Source organism: Bombina bombina, chromosome 4 (genome assembly GCF_027579735.1).
Source record: "Bombina bombina isolate aBomBom1 chromosome 4, aBomBom1.pri, whole genome shotgun sequence".
In the NCBI taxonomy this organism is placed as follows: Eukaryota; Metazoa; Chordata; class Amphibia; order Anura; family Bombinatoridae; genus Bombina; species Bombina bombina.
Genome location: NC_069502.1, coordinates 660,884,022 through 660,902,968, shown reverse-complemented (window position 1 = coordinate 660,902,968; position 18,947 = coordinate 660,884,022). Strand labels below are relative to the sequence as shown.

Sequence of the window (18,947 nt, the reverse complement as noted above, 5' to 3'; positions counted from 1 at the left end):
TTACGTCAATTGCGTATCCTATCTTTTCAATGGGATCTTTCTAACGCTGGTATTTAGAGTCTTGGCTGAAGTGAGCGGTAGAACTCTACCGACAAGACTCCAGCCGCAGAAAAAAGTCAGGAGTTAAGAGCTTTATGGGCTAACGCCGGTTCATAAAGCTCTTAACTACTGTGCTCTAAAGTATGCTAACACCCATAAATTACCTATGTACCCCTAAACCGAGGTCCCCCCACATCGCCACCACTCTATTTAAATTTTTTAACCCCTAATCTGCCGACCGCACAACGCTGCAAACTACATTATACCTATGTACCCCTAATCTGCTGCCCCTAACATCGCCGACACCTACATAATATTTATTAACCCCTAATCTGCCCCCCCCCAACGTTGCCGCTACCTTACCTACACTTATTAACCCCTAATCTGCCGACCGGACCTCACCGCTACTATAATAAATGTATTAACCCCTAAAGCTAAGTCTAACCCTAACACTAACACCCCCTAAGTTAAATATAATTTAAATCTAACGAAATAAAATAAATCTTATTAAAAAAATTAATCCTATTTAAAGCTAAATACTTACCTGTAAAATAAACCCTAATATAGCTACAATATAACAAATAATTATATTGTAGCTATTTTAGGATTTATATTTATTTTACAGACAACTTTGTATTTATTTTAACTAGGTACAATAGCTATTAAATAGTTAATAACTATTTAATAGCTACCTAGTTAAAATAATTACAAAATTACCTGTAAAATAAATCCTAACCTAAGTTACAATTAAACCTAACACTACACTATCAATAAATTAATTAAATAAACTACTTACAATTATCTACAATTAAATCAACTAAACTAAATTACAAAAAATAAAAAAATATTACAAGAATTTTAAACTAATTACACCTACTCTAAGCCCCCTAAAAAAATAACAAAGCCCCCCAAAATAAAAAAAATGCCATACCCTATTCTAAAATAAAAAATTAACAGCTCTTTTACCTTACCAGCCCATAAAAGGGCCTTTTGCGGGGCATGCCCCAAAGAAAACAGCTCTTTTGCATTTAAATAAACATACAATACCCCCCCAACATTAGAACCCACCACCCACATACCCCTAATCTAACCCAAACCCCCCTTTAAAAACCTAACACTAAGCCCCTGAAGATCTTCCTACCTTATCTTCACCACGCCGGGTATCACCGATCCGTCCAGAAGAGGGTCCGAAGTCTTCATCCTATCCGGCAAGAAGAGGTCCAGAAGAGGGTCCGAAGTCTTCATCCTATCCGGCAAGAAGAGGGCATCCGGACCGGTAGACATCTTCATCCAGACAGCATCTTCTATCTTCTTCCATCCGGCGCGGAGCGGGACCATCTTGAAGCAGCCGACGCGGATCCATCCTCTTCTTCCGGCGACTCCCGACGAATGAAGGTTCCTTTAAGTGACATCATCCAAGATAGCGTCCCTCGAATTCCGATTGGCTGATAGGATTCTATCAGCCAATCGGAATTAAGGTAGGAAAAATCTGATTGGCTGATTGAATCAGCCAATCAGATTCAAGTTCAATCGGATTGGCTATCCTAAAATAGCTACAATATAATTATTCGTTATATTGTAGCTATATTAGGGTTTATTTTACAGGTAAGTATTTAGCTTTAAATAGGATTAATTTATTTAATAAGATTTATTTTATTTCGTTAGATTTAAATTATATTTAATTTAGGGTGGTGTTAGTGTTAGGGTTAGACTCAGCTTTAGGGGTTAATACATTTATTAGAGTAGCGGCGAGGTCCGGTCGGCAGATTAGGGGTTAATACTTGAAGTTAGGTGTCGGCGATGTTAGGGAGGGCAGATTAGGGGTTAATACTATTTATTATAGGGTTAGTGAGGCGGATTAGGGGTTAATAACTTTATTATAGTAGCGGTGAGGTCCGGTCGGCAGATTAGGGATTAATAAGTGTAGGTAGGTGGCGGCGACGTTTGGGGTGGCAGATTAGGGGTTAATAAATATAATATAGGGGTCGGCGGTGTTAGGGGCAGCAGATTAGGGGTACATAGGGATAACGTAGGTGGCGGCGGTGTGCGGTCGGCAGATTAGGGGTTAAATTTTTTTATTAGAGTGGCGGCGATGTGGGGGGACCTCGGTTTAGGGGTACATAGGTAGTTTATGGGTGTTAGTGTACTTTAGAGCACAGTAGTTAAGAGCTCTATGAACCGGCGTTAGAAAGACTTCAGCCAAGACTCTAAATACCAGCGAAAGATCCCATTGAAAAGATAGGATACCCAATTGGCGTAGGGGGATCTGCGGTATGGAAAAGTCGCGGCTGGAAAGTGAGCATTAGACCCTTACCTACACGACTCTAAATACCAGCGGTAGCCCAAGACCAGCGTTAGGAGCCTCTAGCGCTGGTTTTGACAGCTAACGCCAAACTCTAAATCTAGGCATTAGTATTTATTCATTGAAAAGGATGGTGGTTCATATTACATTAACTTGGAAGTTTCCCCCCATACAAGTTTCCCCCCTCTGTAATACCAATCTGATTCTATCAAGCCTTTTCCTTGATCTTTCCAAATTGTGGTACATAACTAGAATAATATAGAGCCTTGTTTCTTAACCTGTGGTACAAGTACCCCTGGGGGTATCTGAAACATTGGCAAGGGGTACTCTAGCTCTTGTCCTTTCTTTATTTTTTTGCCCTGATGTAACTAATGTATGCATTCATTGTATCACAGAAATTAGTGTTTCTCAGTTCTACCCTGAAGCACCACTAACAACCCAGGTTGTAATTATCTATCTAGCTGGTCAGCTGCTACTTAATGTGGCTGACTCACGTCTGCTCAGATAGGGAAAGCCTTAGAATCTGGTCAGTAAGTGGCATTTGAGGACTGGAGTTCAGAGATTCTGATCTAAAGTTTTTCACAGGGAAAGTGACAGGTAAAGTGTATAGTACTGTGAAAAAGTGTCATGGAGCCATGTGCCAGATATAAGGTCACAGTGAAATATCGAAAGGAAAATATGCCATGGTGAACTGTGCCAGATAAAGGTTTTGCTTTTTTTTACCCACGTACTGTATGCAATAAAATGACCCTGAATTGTGCTTTTTATATGTGATTAAAGGGACAATAAAGTAAAAAAGGAAACGTTCACATTTCAGATAGAGTATACAGTTTTAAGCGACTTTCTAATTTACTTATTATCAAATAGTAAAGTCCTTTTTATATGCACACTTTCTGTGGCACCAGTTATTATTTAGCATGTGCAAGAGTTCAAAGTGTATATATGAATGAGTCTGTGACTGGCTGATGGCTGTCACATGATACAGGAGACTGGCAAATGAAAGTAAATTTATAGATTTAAAAGAAAATTAAATCTTCTGCTCATTTAGGACTAGATTACAAGTGGAGCACTAAATTTTGCTTGCATACACTTTGTAATACCAGTGTACGATAATGTGCGCTGATATTACAAGTAAATTACAATGCGAACGTGAGCTCAAGTTTGCATTTCTAGAAAGCATTGGGCTCACGAGAGCGCACTTCCATAGGCTCCAATGGGAGCCTCGTTGTGATGCTGTCAAAGACGGCATCAGAACTTCACGCAGAAAAGGGGGTAAGTAGCACAGCGATGGGCAGCATTTTTAAAAATATATATAAATATATACATATATATTTATGTTTTAATATGTGTATATACACATATTAACACATACAGTAAATATCTATGTATATAATCATATACAGTATCTCACAAAAGTAAGTACACCCCTCACATTTTTGTAAATATTTTATTATATCTTTTTATGTGATAACAATGAAGAAATGACACTTTGCTACAATGTAAAGTAGTGAGTGTACAGCCTGTATAACAGTGTAAATTTGCTGTCCCCTCAAAATAACTAAATACACAGCCATTAATGTCTAAACAGTTGGCAACAAACGTGAGTACACCCCTAAGTGGAAATGTCCAAATTGGGCCCAATTATCTATTTTCCCTCCCCAGTGTCATGTGACTCCTTAGTGTTACAAGGTCTCAGGTGTGAATGGGGAGCAGGTGTGTTAAATTTGGTGTTATTGCTCTCACACTCTCTCATACTGGTCACTGGAAGTTCAACATGGCACCTCATGGCAAAGAACTCTCTGAGGATCTGAAAAAAAGAATTGTTGCTCTACATAAAGATGGCCTAGGCTATAAGAAGATTGCCAAGACCCTGAAACTCAGCTGCAGCACGGTGGGCAAGACCATACAGTGGTTTCACAGGACAGGTTCCACTAAGAACAAGCCTTGCCATGGTCAACCAAAGGAGTTGAGTGCACGTGCTCAGCGTCATATGCAGAGGTTGTCTTTGGGAAATAGACATATTAGTGCTGCCAGCATTGCTGCAGAGGTTGAAGGGGTGGGGGGTCAGCCTGTCAGTGCTCAGAGCATACGCCGCACACTGCATCAAATTGGTCTGCATGGCTGTCGTCCCAGAAGAAAGCCTCTTCTAAGGATGATGCACAAGAAAGTCCACAAACAGTTTGCTGAAGACAAGCAGACTAAGGACATGGATTACTGGAACTATGTCCTGTGGTCTGATGAGACCAAGATAAACTTATTTGGTTCAAATGGTGTCAGGCGTGTATGCCGGCAACCCGGTGAGGAGTACAAAGACAAGTGTGTCTTGCCTACAGTTAAGCATGGTGATGGGAGTGTCATGGTCTGGGCCTGCATGAGTGCTGCCGGCACTGGGGAGCTACAGTTCATTGAGGGAACCATGAATGCCAACATGCACTGTGACATACTGAAGCAGAGCATGATCCCCTCCCTTCAGAGACTGGGCTGCAAGGCAGTATTCAAACACACCTCCAAGATGAGCACTGCCTTGCTAAAGAAGCTGAGGGTAAAGGTGATGGACTGGCCAAGCATGTTTTCAGACCTAAACCCTATTGAGCATCTGTGGGGCATCCTCAAACGGAAGGTGGGGGAGCGCAAGGTGGGGGAGCGCAAGGTCTCATGGAGGAGTGGAAGAGGACACCAGTAGCAACCTGTGAAGCTATAGTGAACTCTATGCCCAAGAGGGTTAAGGCAGTGCTGGAAAATAATGGTGGCCACACAAAATATTGACACTTTGGGCCCAATTTGTACATTTCCTCTTAGGGGTGTACTCACTTTTGTTGCCAACGGTTTAGACATTAATGGCTTTGTGTTGAGTTATTTTGAGGGGACAGCAAATTTACACATACAGGCTGTACACTCAATACTTTACATTGTAACAAAGTGTCATTTCTTCAGTGTTGTCACATGAAAATATATAATAAAATATTTACAGACATGTGAGGGGTGTACTCAATTTTTGAGATACTGTACATATATATTTAGATTGTGGTCTATGGGAACACACAGTTCCCATACACCACAATGTAAAGGTACTTTTAAGTTTCTAACACCCTACTCCTACCAACTTTAAAGCCCCAGAACTGCCTAGTGTAGTTATTATTTATTTATTTAAATAAAAAACTATAATGTCCTCTATTTTGAGGGCATTTGGGTCAGTTTTAGAAAATTAACCAGAAATCTAATCTCTAGTTAATTTTCGGAGCACTAATTGCTACCACAAGCTCGCTGTAGCAATAACAAGCTACTTGTAATGGCTGGTTAATTATCACATGCCTGCAAACAGGCAAATTTGCCGTTTGCGGGCATGCGATAATTTAGCACTCCATTTGTAATCTAGCCCTTAATAATAAGACTACGTTCTATGACATTGTCTATTTATTATGCACTTGTTGATTATGCAATTCTACTGTATTTAATGGTCCTTCAAGTTAGATATTTTAAGAAGAATATTACTTTCCTCATTACCTTTTTTTTCTAATGTAATTGACACAATATTAAGGAAATATGTGTGTGTTATATGTGTATATTCTCTATAAGTCCATATATTTATTATGTGTTGGTCTAATATTTCCAAAGATTTGCTGCATTTGAATTCAGTAAATCTAGATTTTCAAATAAATTCCTAAAAACAAAAAACTATATCTGATACCATATGCATGCTTGCTTCTAATTTTCTTAAACTAATAATATTTATGTGTTACAGCTATGGTACTTAGGTTAATGAATAGTGATATTAAAAATACTGGATGACTGGGCAAATAAAGGGATCTACATTTTAATATTACCAAGAGCAAAATTATGCATATAGGATCCAAAAACCCAAAGGCCAATTATAGTCTCAATGGTACATTACTCACTGTAACTAAAGAAAAAATGGACTTGGGAATTGCTATTTCAGATGATTTAAAATTTGGTACACAATGCAGCAGTGCAGCCAGTAGAGCCAGTCAAATAACTGGGAGAGGTATAAGTAGCAGAAATAACAGGGTTCTTATGCCACTTCAGATCACTAGTTAGGCCTCATCTGGAATACTGTGTACAGTTCAGAAGACCATGGGGCAAATTTATCAAGGTCCGTATGGAGCTTGATGCCCCGTGTTTCCGGCGAGCCTTCAGACCGCTGCTCCATAACCTGTCCGCCTGCTCTGAGGCAGCGGACAGAAATCAACCCGGTTGATTTCGACCGGTTGATTGACTCCGAATACGAGCGGTTGATTGACTCCCTCTGCTAGCGGCCAATCTGCAGGGGGTAGCATTGCACAAGCAGTTCACAAGAACTGCTGGTGCAATAATAAATGCCGACAGCGTATGCTGTCTGCATTTATCGATGTGCAGCGGACATGATCCGCTATATCGGATCATGTCCACTCGCATCATCATAAATAGGCCCCAGTATCTCCAGAAGGATATAAATAAACTAGAAACTGCCCAAAGGAGGGCTACTAAAATGGTACATGGTCTAAAATATAAAACGTAAAATGAAAGACTCTATGATCAAATGTGTATGGTTTAGAGGAGATAAGGGAAAGAGGTGACATGATAGAAACCTTCAAATATATGAAGGGACTTAATAAAGTGGACGCTGAAAGCATTTTCCACAAAAAATGCCCAAACAAGGGGTCACAAGTTTAACTTAGAGGGTAGCAGATATGGGACAGGGTGATGAATTCATGGAATAAATTTCCAATAGAGGTGGTAAACACAAATACTGTAAAATAATTAAAAAATGCCTTGGACATGCATAAGACTATCCTAAGAAAAAAGTAACATGTATTATGGGTAGACTTGATGGGCATTTTTGGTTCAAATTCTATGTTTCTATGTATCCTGCAATTACAATGATGAGGCATCCTTGTTGTCTTGGGTAAATACAGAATTTTGACCTTTTCCTTTTCTTTTTTTTTTAGATGAAGGTGCAGAAGTTGGAGAAGGATCATCTTCAGAATCTCCAGCAGAAGCTCAGGAAGCAAAACCTGAGGAAACTTGAAACTTGTTATCATGTGATGGAAACATATACATTGAGAGCTGAAGCTCTGAATTGTTCAATGAACAATGAGCCTGGGATCTAATTGTAAGGCTGAAAGAGGACTATGCAACACGTGTATGTGCATTCTATCTATAAGCACTCAATTCTCACGCTGACTTCATTTAGGAATTTACTTTTTTTTTATTCTAAATAAATATAGGGTGAAAAGTTAAATTCTTTAGAGAAAGAGCTATATGATAAAGTATAGATTGTTATAATTTACAATACTATTGTAGTTTGCAATCACAAACACATCTATATTATATACTTTTCTTTTGCTACAGGATGAATGATAAGGGATATTGATTATAGTACCTTTAATTCTTACAACATTATATAGGGTGTATCACCACAGCTATAGTTTCATATTTTTATTTTATTTTGTAGTCATATGATTCCAACAGTATTTGGGTTATCATTTTTATATATTACACAAGAGTTTTCATTTATCTCCTAATTGGACCAATGCATAAAGGCAATTATCTTCCCCTGTGCCTTATTTTCAAAATGAATTGCAAAAAAAAAAGAGCCCGGAATACTGATAATCTCAAAAGCTTGGGGAAATTGGCAGACATTAGCAACTGAAATGTTAATACTGTATTCCTTTGTGTGTCATTTTGTCAACCGATGTAGCAATGTTAGTGATTTCAGTTTGATATGAAAATAAAAAAAACAAAAAAAAAACATGTTGGCAAATGTCAGTTTTGCGTAGTAATTGTGTTCTCTATATGTACATTCCACGGGGAAATCTGAATTTACATCTTCTCATGAGGAATATTTTTTTATATAATTTTTTTTTTAAACATACTCCTAGCTATAAATAATAAATTGATTTCTAAGCAAGATGAACACATTTACATGAGGCAGTTATAACCCAGCTGGGAGTAACATTCTGTGCAGTTGCTGTACATTTACCAGTATATTACAATACAATATGCCTACAGATAGGTATGTGAAAGTAAAACATGTTATGTAAATCCTGTATTATGACCACAGCAACTGTTTATCGTTTAAACAGCAGAAATGATTATTACGCCAATTTAGGCTGCTTATTTCAATAATCTTTTGAATATGCATATAAAATACTTTGTTTTTGAATTAGGAAACCAAGATCTTGTAACCAGAAATTATAACTGAAATACGCAGTTAATAGTGTATCTTTCATATCACATAGTTCTTTGTAAACTGAAAATATGCAATTTGTAATGTATAGTTTGTCTAATTGATATAGACTTATAATTTGGTTCTAAAGGCCCAATGACCTAAAGCTCGCAAGATTATTAAACAGGGGTCAAGTCCTACAAAACAAAGTATGGGAACTCACCCAGACTTCCACCCTTCCTCAAAATGAATTTTGTTTTATTTATTTATATATATATATATATATATATATATATATATATATATATATATATATATATATATATATATATATATATATACACACACACACATGTACCAATATAGAATGGAGGGCACTCACAGGTCTTGACTGAATTTCAACTGATTTTATTATCAATAAAGTTTTACATAAGTCGACGTTTTCGGCTTCACAGTGAGCCTTTTCAAGACAATCTGTTATTCACTTTGGCGTGTTCAAGCTGCCATTCCCATATACAGCATTTGGGAATGGCGCTTAAACACACCCAAGTGAATAACAGATTGTCTTGAAAAAGGCTCACTGTGGAGCTGAAACGTTGACTTATGTAAAACTTTATTGATAATAAAATCAGTTGAAATTCAATGAAGATCTGTGAGTGCCCTCCATTCTATATTGGTACATATGCAAATTATTTGAGGAGACACCTGGGCTATATAGGAGACACCAAAGGGAAGGAGTGCATGAATTGAAAGATATATATACACACATATATATATATAAATACACACACTGTATTTATATGTATGTATATAATATATACACTTATATGTATGTATGAAACAAATTAAATCCAATGAAGGGTTGAATGGTTGCCTTGGGGCCTGAGACCCCTCCTCTGTCACAGAGTTTCACCCATTTAAGGTGCAATAGTTCTATTTCTGCTGAGGGTAAAAAAACAGAGCAAGCCACACAGAATAAAAGTTAAAAAAGAATATATTTATAACAGGGGTGATAACACAGCAGGACCCTGACAGTCTTACATTAAGGGCTCGATTTATAAAGCCCCTATGGCTGCAAGTTCTCACAAGAACTTGCTCGCCGTAATTTATCAAGCAGCGGTCATCAGACCGCTGCTTCCCTAAGCTCTTCGCCACCTCTAAGGTGGCGAAATTCAATCTCTGCGGTCGAGTCCGACCGAGGAGATTGACAGCTCCTGCCCGTGCATGATTGGCTGTGTGCGGGCAGGGAGCGGGATTGCACGCAAGCGCAAAATTGCGCTCGTGTGCAATGTTGATTACCTGCGGGTAATTTTGCCCCGCCACAGGCGAGCTGAGGTGTACAGGGGCGCGTATACGTGCCCCTGTACGCCTCAGCTTTGATAAATCTAGCCCTTAGTGTATTGTAGAGGATCTCACTATCTCTTCAACCAGACTGTTCTCCAGCTCCTCCCACCAGCAGCAGCAGTGTTTACTTAAGTGTTTCTCTTTTTTGTCCACTGGGAAGTTAGTTCCTCCTTCAAAAATAGTGCAGGAACTTGGTTCCCATGCGTTCCCGCTTGACTTGATCCCTGTTATTAAAGAATGCTTGCCCGTACTTCTATTTCCCTGGTGGAATGATCTAAAACCACTCTGAAAACAGGGTGTCTTGCTAAGGGTGGAGTTGCAATCATTACAAAAGTGCACAGTAAAAGTTGTATTTTAAAAATCTTACGAAATGAATAATTGAACCTTTAACACAAAAATATGCAGGAAAAAATTGTATTGTTAAGGTGCATCAAAAATCGTAAAACAAAATTATTCACCAAAAATTTTATTTTATCAAAAATGTAAATTTCTCCAACATAGGTGTGCCCGGTCCACGGCGTCATCCTTACTTGTGGGATATTCTCCTCCCCAACAGGAAATGGCAAAGAGCCCAGCAAAGCTGGCCATATAGTCCCTCCCAGGCTCCGCCTACCCCAGTCATTCTCTTTGCCGTTGCACAGGCAACATCTCCACGGAGATGGCTAAGAGTTTTTTTGGTGTTTAAATGTAGTTTTATTCTTCAATCAAGAGTTTGTTATTTTAAAATAGTGCTGGTATGTACTATTTACTCTGAAACAGAAAAGAGATGAAGATTTCTGTTTGTAAGAGGAAAATGATTTTAGCAACCGTTACTAAAATCGATGGCTGTTTCCACACAGGACTGTTGAGATGAATTAACTTCAGTTGGGGGAAACAGTGAGCAGACTTTTGCTGCTTGAGGTATGACACATTTCTAACAAGACTTGGTAATGCTGGAAGCTGTCATTTTCCCTATGGGAACCGGTAAGCCATTTTCTTAGTTTAGTATAAGAATAAAGGGCTTCATTAGGGCTTAAAAAACTGGTAGACATTTTTCTGGGCTAAAACGATTACTTTACTAAGCATATTTGGCAGATTATAACTATTAATAGTTATTATAATCTTGGGGATTGTTTTAAAAAAACGGCAGGCACTGTATTGGACACCTTTTTCACTGGGGGCCTTTTCTAGTCATAGGCAGAGCCTCATTTACGCGCCACTAATGCGCAGTTGTTTTTGGAAAGCAAGGCATGCAGATGCATGTGTGAGGAGCTAAGAACCACTGAAAAAGCTTATAGAAGGCATCATTTGGTATCGTATTCCCCTCTGGGCTTGGTTGGGTCTCAGCAAAGCAGATACCTGGGACTGTATAGGGGTTAAATGTAAAAACGGCTCCGGTTCCGTTATTTTAAGGGTTAAAGCTTTCAAATTTGGTGTGCAATACTTTTAAGGCTTTAAGATACTGTGGTGAAATTTTGGTGAATTTTGAACAATTCCTTCATACTTTTTCACATATTCAGTAATAAAGTGTGTTCAGTTTAAAATTTAAAGTGACAGTAACGGTTTTATTGTAAAACGTTTTTTGTGCTTTGTTGACAAGTTTAAGCCTGTTTAACATGTCTGAACCATCAGATAACGATGTTCTATATGTATGAAAGCCAAGGTTTCTCCCCATTTAAATATATGTGATAATTGTGTCATAGTGTCCAAACGAAGTAGGGACAATAATGCCATAGATAATGATATTGCCCATGATGATTCCTCAAATGAGGGGAGTAAGCATGGTACTGCATCATCCCCTTCTGTGTCTACACCAGTTTTGCCCACACAAGAGGCCCCTAGTACATCTAGTGCGCCAATACTTATTACCATGCAACAATTAACGGCTGTAATGGATAATTCTATTGCAAACATTTTATCCAAAATGCCTACTTATCAGAGAAAGCGCGATTGCTCTGTTTTAAACACTGAAGAGCAAGAGGACGCTGATGATAACTGTTCTGACATGCCCTCACACCAATCTGAAGGGGCCAGGAGGGAGGTTTTGTCTGAGGGAGAAATTTCAGATTCAGGGAAAATTTCTCAACTAGCTGAACCTGATGTTGTAACATTTAAATTTAAATTAGAACATCTCCACGCACTACTTAAGGAGGTATTATCTACTCTGGATGATTGTGACAATTTGGTCATTCCAAAGAAATTATGTAAGATGGACATCCTAGAGGTTCCGGTGTCCCCTGATGCTTTTCCTATACCCAAGCGGGGTGGCGGACATAGTAAATAAGGAGTGGGAAAGGCCCGGCATACCTTTTGTTCCTCCCCCCTATATTTAAGAAATTATTTCCTATAGTCGACCCCAGAAAGGACTTATGGCAGACAGTCCCCAAGGTCGAGGGGGCGGTTTCTACTCTAAACAAACGCACTACTATTCCTATAGAAGATAGTTGTGTTTTCTAGATCCTATGGATAAAAAGTTAGAGGGTTTGCTTAAAAAGATGTTTGTTCAGCAAGGTTACCTTCTACAACCAATTTCATGCATTGTTCCTGTCACTACAGCTGCGTGTTTCTGGTTCGAAGAACTAGAAAAGTCGCTCAATAAAGAATCTTCGTATGAGGAGGTTATGGACAGAGTTCAAGCACTTAAATTGGCTAACTCTTTTATTTTAGATGCCGCTTTGCAATTAGCTAGATTAGCGGCGAATAATTCAGGGTTTGCTATCGTGGCGCGCAGAGCGTTTGGCTAAAGTCTTGGTCAGCGGATGTGTCCTCCAAGACCAAATTGCTTAACATCCCTTTCAAGGGTAAAACACTGTTTGGCCCTGACTTGAAAGAGATTATTTCAGACATCACTGGGGGAAAGGGCCACGCCCTTCCTCAGGATAGGTCTTTTAAGGCTAAAAATAAGCCAAATTTTCGTCCCTTTCGCAGAAACGGACCAGCCTCAAATTCTACACCCTCTAAGTAAGAGGGTAATACTTCTTAAACCAAGCCAGCCTGGAGACCGATGCAAGGCTGGAACAAGGGTAAGCAGGCCAAGAAACCTGCCACTGCTACCAAAACAGCATGAAGTGTTGGCCCCCGATCCGGGACCGGATCTGGTGGGGGGCAGACTTTCTCTCTTTGCTCAGGCTTGGGCAAGAGATATTCAGGATCCTTGGGCGCTAGAAATAGTTTCTCAAGGTTATCTCCTGGAATTCAGGGAACTACCCCCAAGGGGAAGGTTCCACAGGTCTCAATTATCTTCGAACCAAATAAAAAGACAGGCATTCTTACATTGTGTAGAAGACCTGTCAAGAATGGGAGTGATTCATCCTGTTCCATTAGGAGAACAAGGGATGGGGTTTTACTCCAACCTGTTCATAGTTCCCAAAAAAGAGGGAACATTCAGACCAATTTTAGATCTCAAGATTCTAAACAAGTTTCTAAGGGTTTCATCGTTCAATATGGAAACCATTCGAACGATCCTTCCTACCATCCAGGAAGGTCAATTCATGACCACAGTGGATTTAAAGGATGCGTACCTACATATTCCTATCCACAAGGAACATCTTTGGTTCCTAAGGTTCGCCTTTCTGGACAAGCATTACCAGTTTGTGGCACTTCCATTCGGATTAGCCACTGCTCCAAGGATTTTCACAAAGGTACTAGGGTCCCTTCTAGCGGTGCTAAGACCAAGGGGCATTGCAGTAGTACCTTACTTGGACGACATCCTGATTCAAGTGTCGTCTCTGTCAAAGCAAGGGCTCATACGGACATTGTCCTAGCCTTTCCCAGATCTCACAGGTGGAAACTGAACATAGAAAAAAGTTCTCTGTCCCCGTCAACAAGAGTTCCCTTCTTGAGAACAATAATAGATTCCTTAGAAATGAAGATTTTTCTGACAGAGGCCAGAAAATCAAACTTCTAAGCTCTTGTCAGGTACTTCATTCTGTTCTTCTTCCTTCCATAGTGCAGTGCATGGAAGTAATAGGTTTGATGGTTGCGGCAATGGACATAGTTCCTTTTGCACGAATTCATCTAAGACCATTACAACTGTGCATGCTCAGACAGTGGAATGGGGATTATACAGACTTGTCTCCGACGATCCAAGTAGATCAAAGGACCAGAGATTCACTCCGTTGGTGGCTGACCCTGGACAACCTGTCACAGGGAATGAGCTTCCGCTGACCAGAGTGGGTCATTGTCACGACCGACGCCAGTCTGGTGGGCTGGGGCGCGGTCTGGGAACCCCTGAAAGCTCAGGGTCTATGGTCTCGGGAAGACTCTCTTCTCCCGATAAACATTCTGGAACTGAGAGCGATATTCAATGCTCTCAAGGCTTGGCCTCGACTAGCAAAGGCCAAATTCATAAGGTGTCAATCAGACAACTTGACGACTGTTGCATATATCAACCATCAGGGGGGAACAAGGAGTTCCCTGGTGATGGAGGAGCATCCGGGGGAGTGGGAACTCCATCCGGAAATCTTTGCCCAAATAACTCAATTATGGGGCATTCCAGACATGGATCTGATGGCCTCTCGTCAGAACTTCAAGGTCCCTTGTTACGGGTCCAGATCCAGGGATCCCAAGGCGACTCTAGTGGATACAATAGTAGCACCTTGGATCTTCAACCTAGCTTATGTATTCACACCGTTTCCTCTCATTCCCAGGCTGGTAGCCAGGATCAATCAGGAGAGGGCTTCGGTGATCTTGATGGTTCCTGCGTGGCCACGCAGGACTTGGTATGCAGACCTGGTGAATATGTCATCGGCTCCACCATGGAAGCTACCTTTGAGACAGGACCTTCTTGTTCAGGGTCCATTCGAACATCCGAATCTGGTTTCCCTCCAACCGACTGCTTGGAGATTGAACGCTTGATTCTTTCAAAGCGTGGGTTTTCAGATTCTGTAATAGATACTCTTATTCAGGCTAGAAAGCCTGTAACTAGAAAAATTTACCATAAAATATGGAAAATATATATCTGTTGGTGTGAATCTAAAGGATTCCCATGGAACAAGATAAAAATTCCTAAGATTCTTTCCTTTCTACAAGAAGGTTTGGAGAAAGGATTTTCTGCAAGTTCTCTGAAGGGACAGATCTCTGCTTTATCTGTTTTACTTCACAAAAGGCTGGCAGCTGTGCCAGACGTTTAAGCGTTTGTTCAGGCTCTGGTTAGAATCAAGCCCGTTTACAGACCTTTGACTCCTCCCTAGAGTCTTAATCTAGTTCTTTCAGTTCTTCAAGGGGTTCCGTTTGAACCCTTACATTCCGTAGATATTAAGTTATTATCGTGGAAAGTTTTGTTTTTGGTTGCAATTTCTTCTGCTAGAAGAGTTTCTGAGTTATCTGCTCTGCAGTGTTCTCCGCCCTATCTGGTCCATGCAGATAAGGTGGTTTTGCGTACTGAGCCTGGTTTTCTTCCGAAGGTTGTTTCCAACAAAAATATTAACCAGGAGATAGTTGTACCTTCTTTATGACCGAATCCAGTTTCAAAGAAGGAACGTTTGTTACACAATTTGGACGTAGTCCGTGCTCTAAAATTCTATTTAGAGGCTACAAAAGATAAAAGGTTGGTAAAAGGAGAGGTAAAAAGGAGAGGTAAAAAAGCGACTTCTACCTCTCTTTCCTTTTGGCTTAAAAGCATTATCAGATTGGCTTTTGAGACTGCCGGACGGCAGCCTCCTGAAAGTATCACAGCTCACTCCACTAGGGCTGTGGCTTCCACATGGGCCTTCAAGAACGAGGCTCCTGTTGACCAGATATGTAAGGCAGCGACTTGGTCTTCACTGCACTCTTTTGCCAAATTTTACAAATTTTATACTTTTGCTTCTTCAGAGGCTATTTTTGGGAGAAAGGTTTTGCAAGCCGTGGTGCCTTCCGTTTAGGTGACCTGATTTGCTCCCTCCCTTCATCCGTGTCCTAAAGCTTTGGTATTGGTTCCCACAAGTAAGGATGACGCCGTGGACCGGACACACCTATGTTGGAGAAAACAGAATTTATGCTTACCTGATAAATTACTTTCTCCAACGGTGTGTCCGGTCCACGGCCCGCCCTGGTTTTTTAATCAGGTCTGAGGAATTATTTTCTCTAACTACAGTCACCACGTTACCATATGGTTTCTCCTATATATATTTCCTCCTGTCCGTCGGTCGAATGACTGGGGTAGGCGGAGCCTGGGAGGGACTATATGGCCAGCTTTGCTGGGCTCTTTGCCATTTCCTGTTGGGGAGGAGAATATCCCACAAGTAAGGATGACGCCGTGGACCGGACACACCGTTGGAGAAAGTAATTTATCATGTAAGCATAAATTCTGTTTTTGTATGGAAATCATACAGGAATAAATTGTATTAAATTTGCTCAGCGTAAATCTTAATTTGAGTACACTGGATGCACAAAAAACACACAGAAATTTGTACTTATAAATACAAAATACAAAGCATAATTGTATTTTTTTTCATAAAATGGGCATTTTATGGTTGTATATTAAAGGGATAATAAACACCAAAAATATTATTGTTTTAAAAAGATAGATATTCCCTTTATTTACCATTCCCCAGTTTTGCATAACCAACACAGTTATATTAATATACTTTTTACCTCTGTGATTACCTTGCATCTAAGCTTCTGCAGACTGCCTCCTTATCTGAGATCTTTTGACAGACTTACAGTTCAGGCAATCAGTACTGACTCTTAAAGGGACAGTCTAGTCAAAATTAAACTTTCATGATTCAGATAGGGCAAGCAATTTTAAACAACTTTCCAATTTACTTCTATTATCTAATTTGCTCAATTCTTTAGATATCCTTTGTTGAAGAAATAGCAATGCACATGTGTGAGCCAATCACACAAGGCCTTTATGTGCAGCAACCAAACAGCAGCTACTGAGCATATCTAGATATGCTTTTCAGCAAGTGATATCAAGAGAATGAAGCAAATTAGATAATAGAAGTAAATTAGAAAGTTGTTTAAAATGACATGCTCTTTCTAAATCACGAAAGAAAAAAATTGGGTTTCATGTCCCTTTAAATAACTTGATGTGCGTGAGCACAATGTTATCTATATGAAACACATGAACTAACGCCCTCTAGCTGTAAAAACTGTCAAATGCATTCCGAAAAGAGGCGGCCTTTAAGTAGGCTTACCATAATTTTTAGAGGTGAAACTGGGACCACCGGGCGCAGTGCCAATGTGGGTGTGGTCAGGGGCATGGTCAAGGGGGCGTGGCAATTACAGGTCCTTTTAAAGTAGTAGCTTTTATGTGCGTAATATTTTGTTGGGTACTCTACCCTTCCTCAGTCACACAACAAGTGAATAACACAGTTTAAATAGACCATAACACCACCCCCTAGTGAAAAAAGCACCATTACATTGTCATGGCAACCCATACACAACATGAGCAAATAAATCATTCATCTAAATCTCAGATTCTAAATATTGCCAAAGATTAAGCATAATTACCAATTTCATAAAATAATGAAAAGCATATACATCACACAATGTAATATCTGCAATGTAATATGTATTTTATGTGTCTAATTAAGGAACAAAACTGTATACTGATAAAGCATAAATTCAACATTGAATGAAATAAGTAAAAAAGAAACACATACCTGCTAAAGCTGTTTGAGGCTACTCTATACCATAATGCAAGAAGATTACAGCCAAAATGCTTTCCTGCATGAAGTAAAGCAAGATCTACGCCAAAAATCTGCCTGTCTGCACTTCCTGGTCATACACACGATTCCCCTAAACGTGTATCACCGGTGATGTCACCATGGGTCGGAGGGGGGGGGGGGGTGTTAAAGTGAAGGTCCATTTTGATGAATTAGTGCCCGGTTTTTAATAAACCTATTAAAAACAAGGGCACTTTAATTCATCAAAATTGACATTTCACAGTTTTCTTCAAAAACGTACCTTTTAATCCTGAATGCCGCTACAGCGATTCCCCCGGCTGTTGGAAGCCTCTGAGGATTTCAGAAATGACGAATCAGGCTTCCTCCAATCACAGCTTTCCCCCGGGGGAATCTTAGCCTGATGCAACGCTGTGATTAGAGGAAGCAGGATTCGTAATTTTGGACCCGTGAAGACGGCTTGCGACGGGCGGAGGAAGTGCTGGAGCGGCTTCCAGGATTAAAAGGTAAGTTTTTGAAGAAAACAGTGAAATGTCAATTTTGATGAATTAAAGTGCCCTTGTTTTTAATAGGTTTATTAAAAACCGGGCACTAATTCATCAAAATGGACCTTCACTTTAAATTCCTAGAAAAATAAACAAAGTAGTACTACAAAATTAAAAAACCCTATGCTGCTCACTCAGTCTGTATTACTAAATGTGAACTTTGAAGGGCACGAACGTTAAGCAGGGCTGTATGTAACAAAGTATTACCATCCAACTATGCTGGAGAGCCACAGCCACAGACTCACAGTCCGGTCATTTTGAATAATGTGTCCGGGTTTCAGGCGGTCTGAAACCCGGACACATGAATCAAAACCTGGAGGTGGCAACCCTACTGGGACAGAATGAACAACCGGGTGGGACACTAAGACAGCGCCTCCAAACCGGGACAATCCCAGTCAAACTGGGACTTCTGGTAAGCCTACCTTTAAGGGCTTAGAAATTAGCATATGAGCCTACCTAGGTTTGGCTTTCAACTAAGAATAACAAGAGAACAAGTCAAATTTGATGATACAAGTAAATTAGAAAGTTGTTTAAAATGACATGCCCTATCGGAATCATGAAAGTTTAATTAGGGCTTTACTATACCTTTAAATTGGCTCTCTAATCCCGACGTAATTCTGTAATCATTTTTGCACTTCACATCTCACAGATTTTTCTCACTGAGAAAAGCTCACCACCTTTTAAACATTCAAAATATTTATAACCCTAATAGAAAAACACATGTATACGAAAATATAAGCGATTGTAAGATGTTATATGCAGAAAGCAGCATAATGTGAATTATATTAGCTGCATGATTTACTTTTAAAGTGCTCCCCATGCTCACTGCTAACTTTGCTCTACAGAGCAAAGTGTCCTTTTCCAGTGAACTCCATTACTTTCAATAGGAGACATCTCGCCACGTGTAGGGACTGCCCTTTTTCTCCCGATAATTCCACCAGGGCAGCCACTGAGAGGATTGG

At 39.9% G+C, this 18,947-nt stretch overlaps 1 protein-coding gene across 3 annotated transcripts in view; it reads left to right on the top strand.

The window, feature by feature from the left end:
• PKIB (cAMP-dependent protein kinase inhibitor beta) overlaps positions 1–8,107 on the top strand; it is a 351,180-nt gene extending 343,073 nt beyond the window's left edge. For all 3 annotated transcript variants that reach the window (XM_053710778.1, XM_053710780.1, XM_053710779.1), the window contains one exon: positions 7,288–8,107. In XM_053710778.1, coding sequence (XP_053566753.1) covers positions 7,288–7,367 — 80 coding nt within the window. In that variant the 3' untranslated portion in view covers positions 7,368–8,107. The remainder of the gene's footprint in view (positions 1–7,287) is intronic.
• The last annotated feature ends 10,840 nt before the right edge of the window (positions 8,108–18,947 follow it).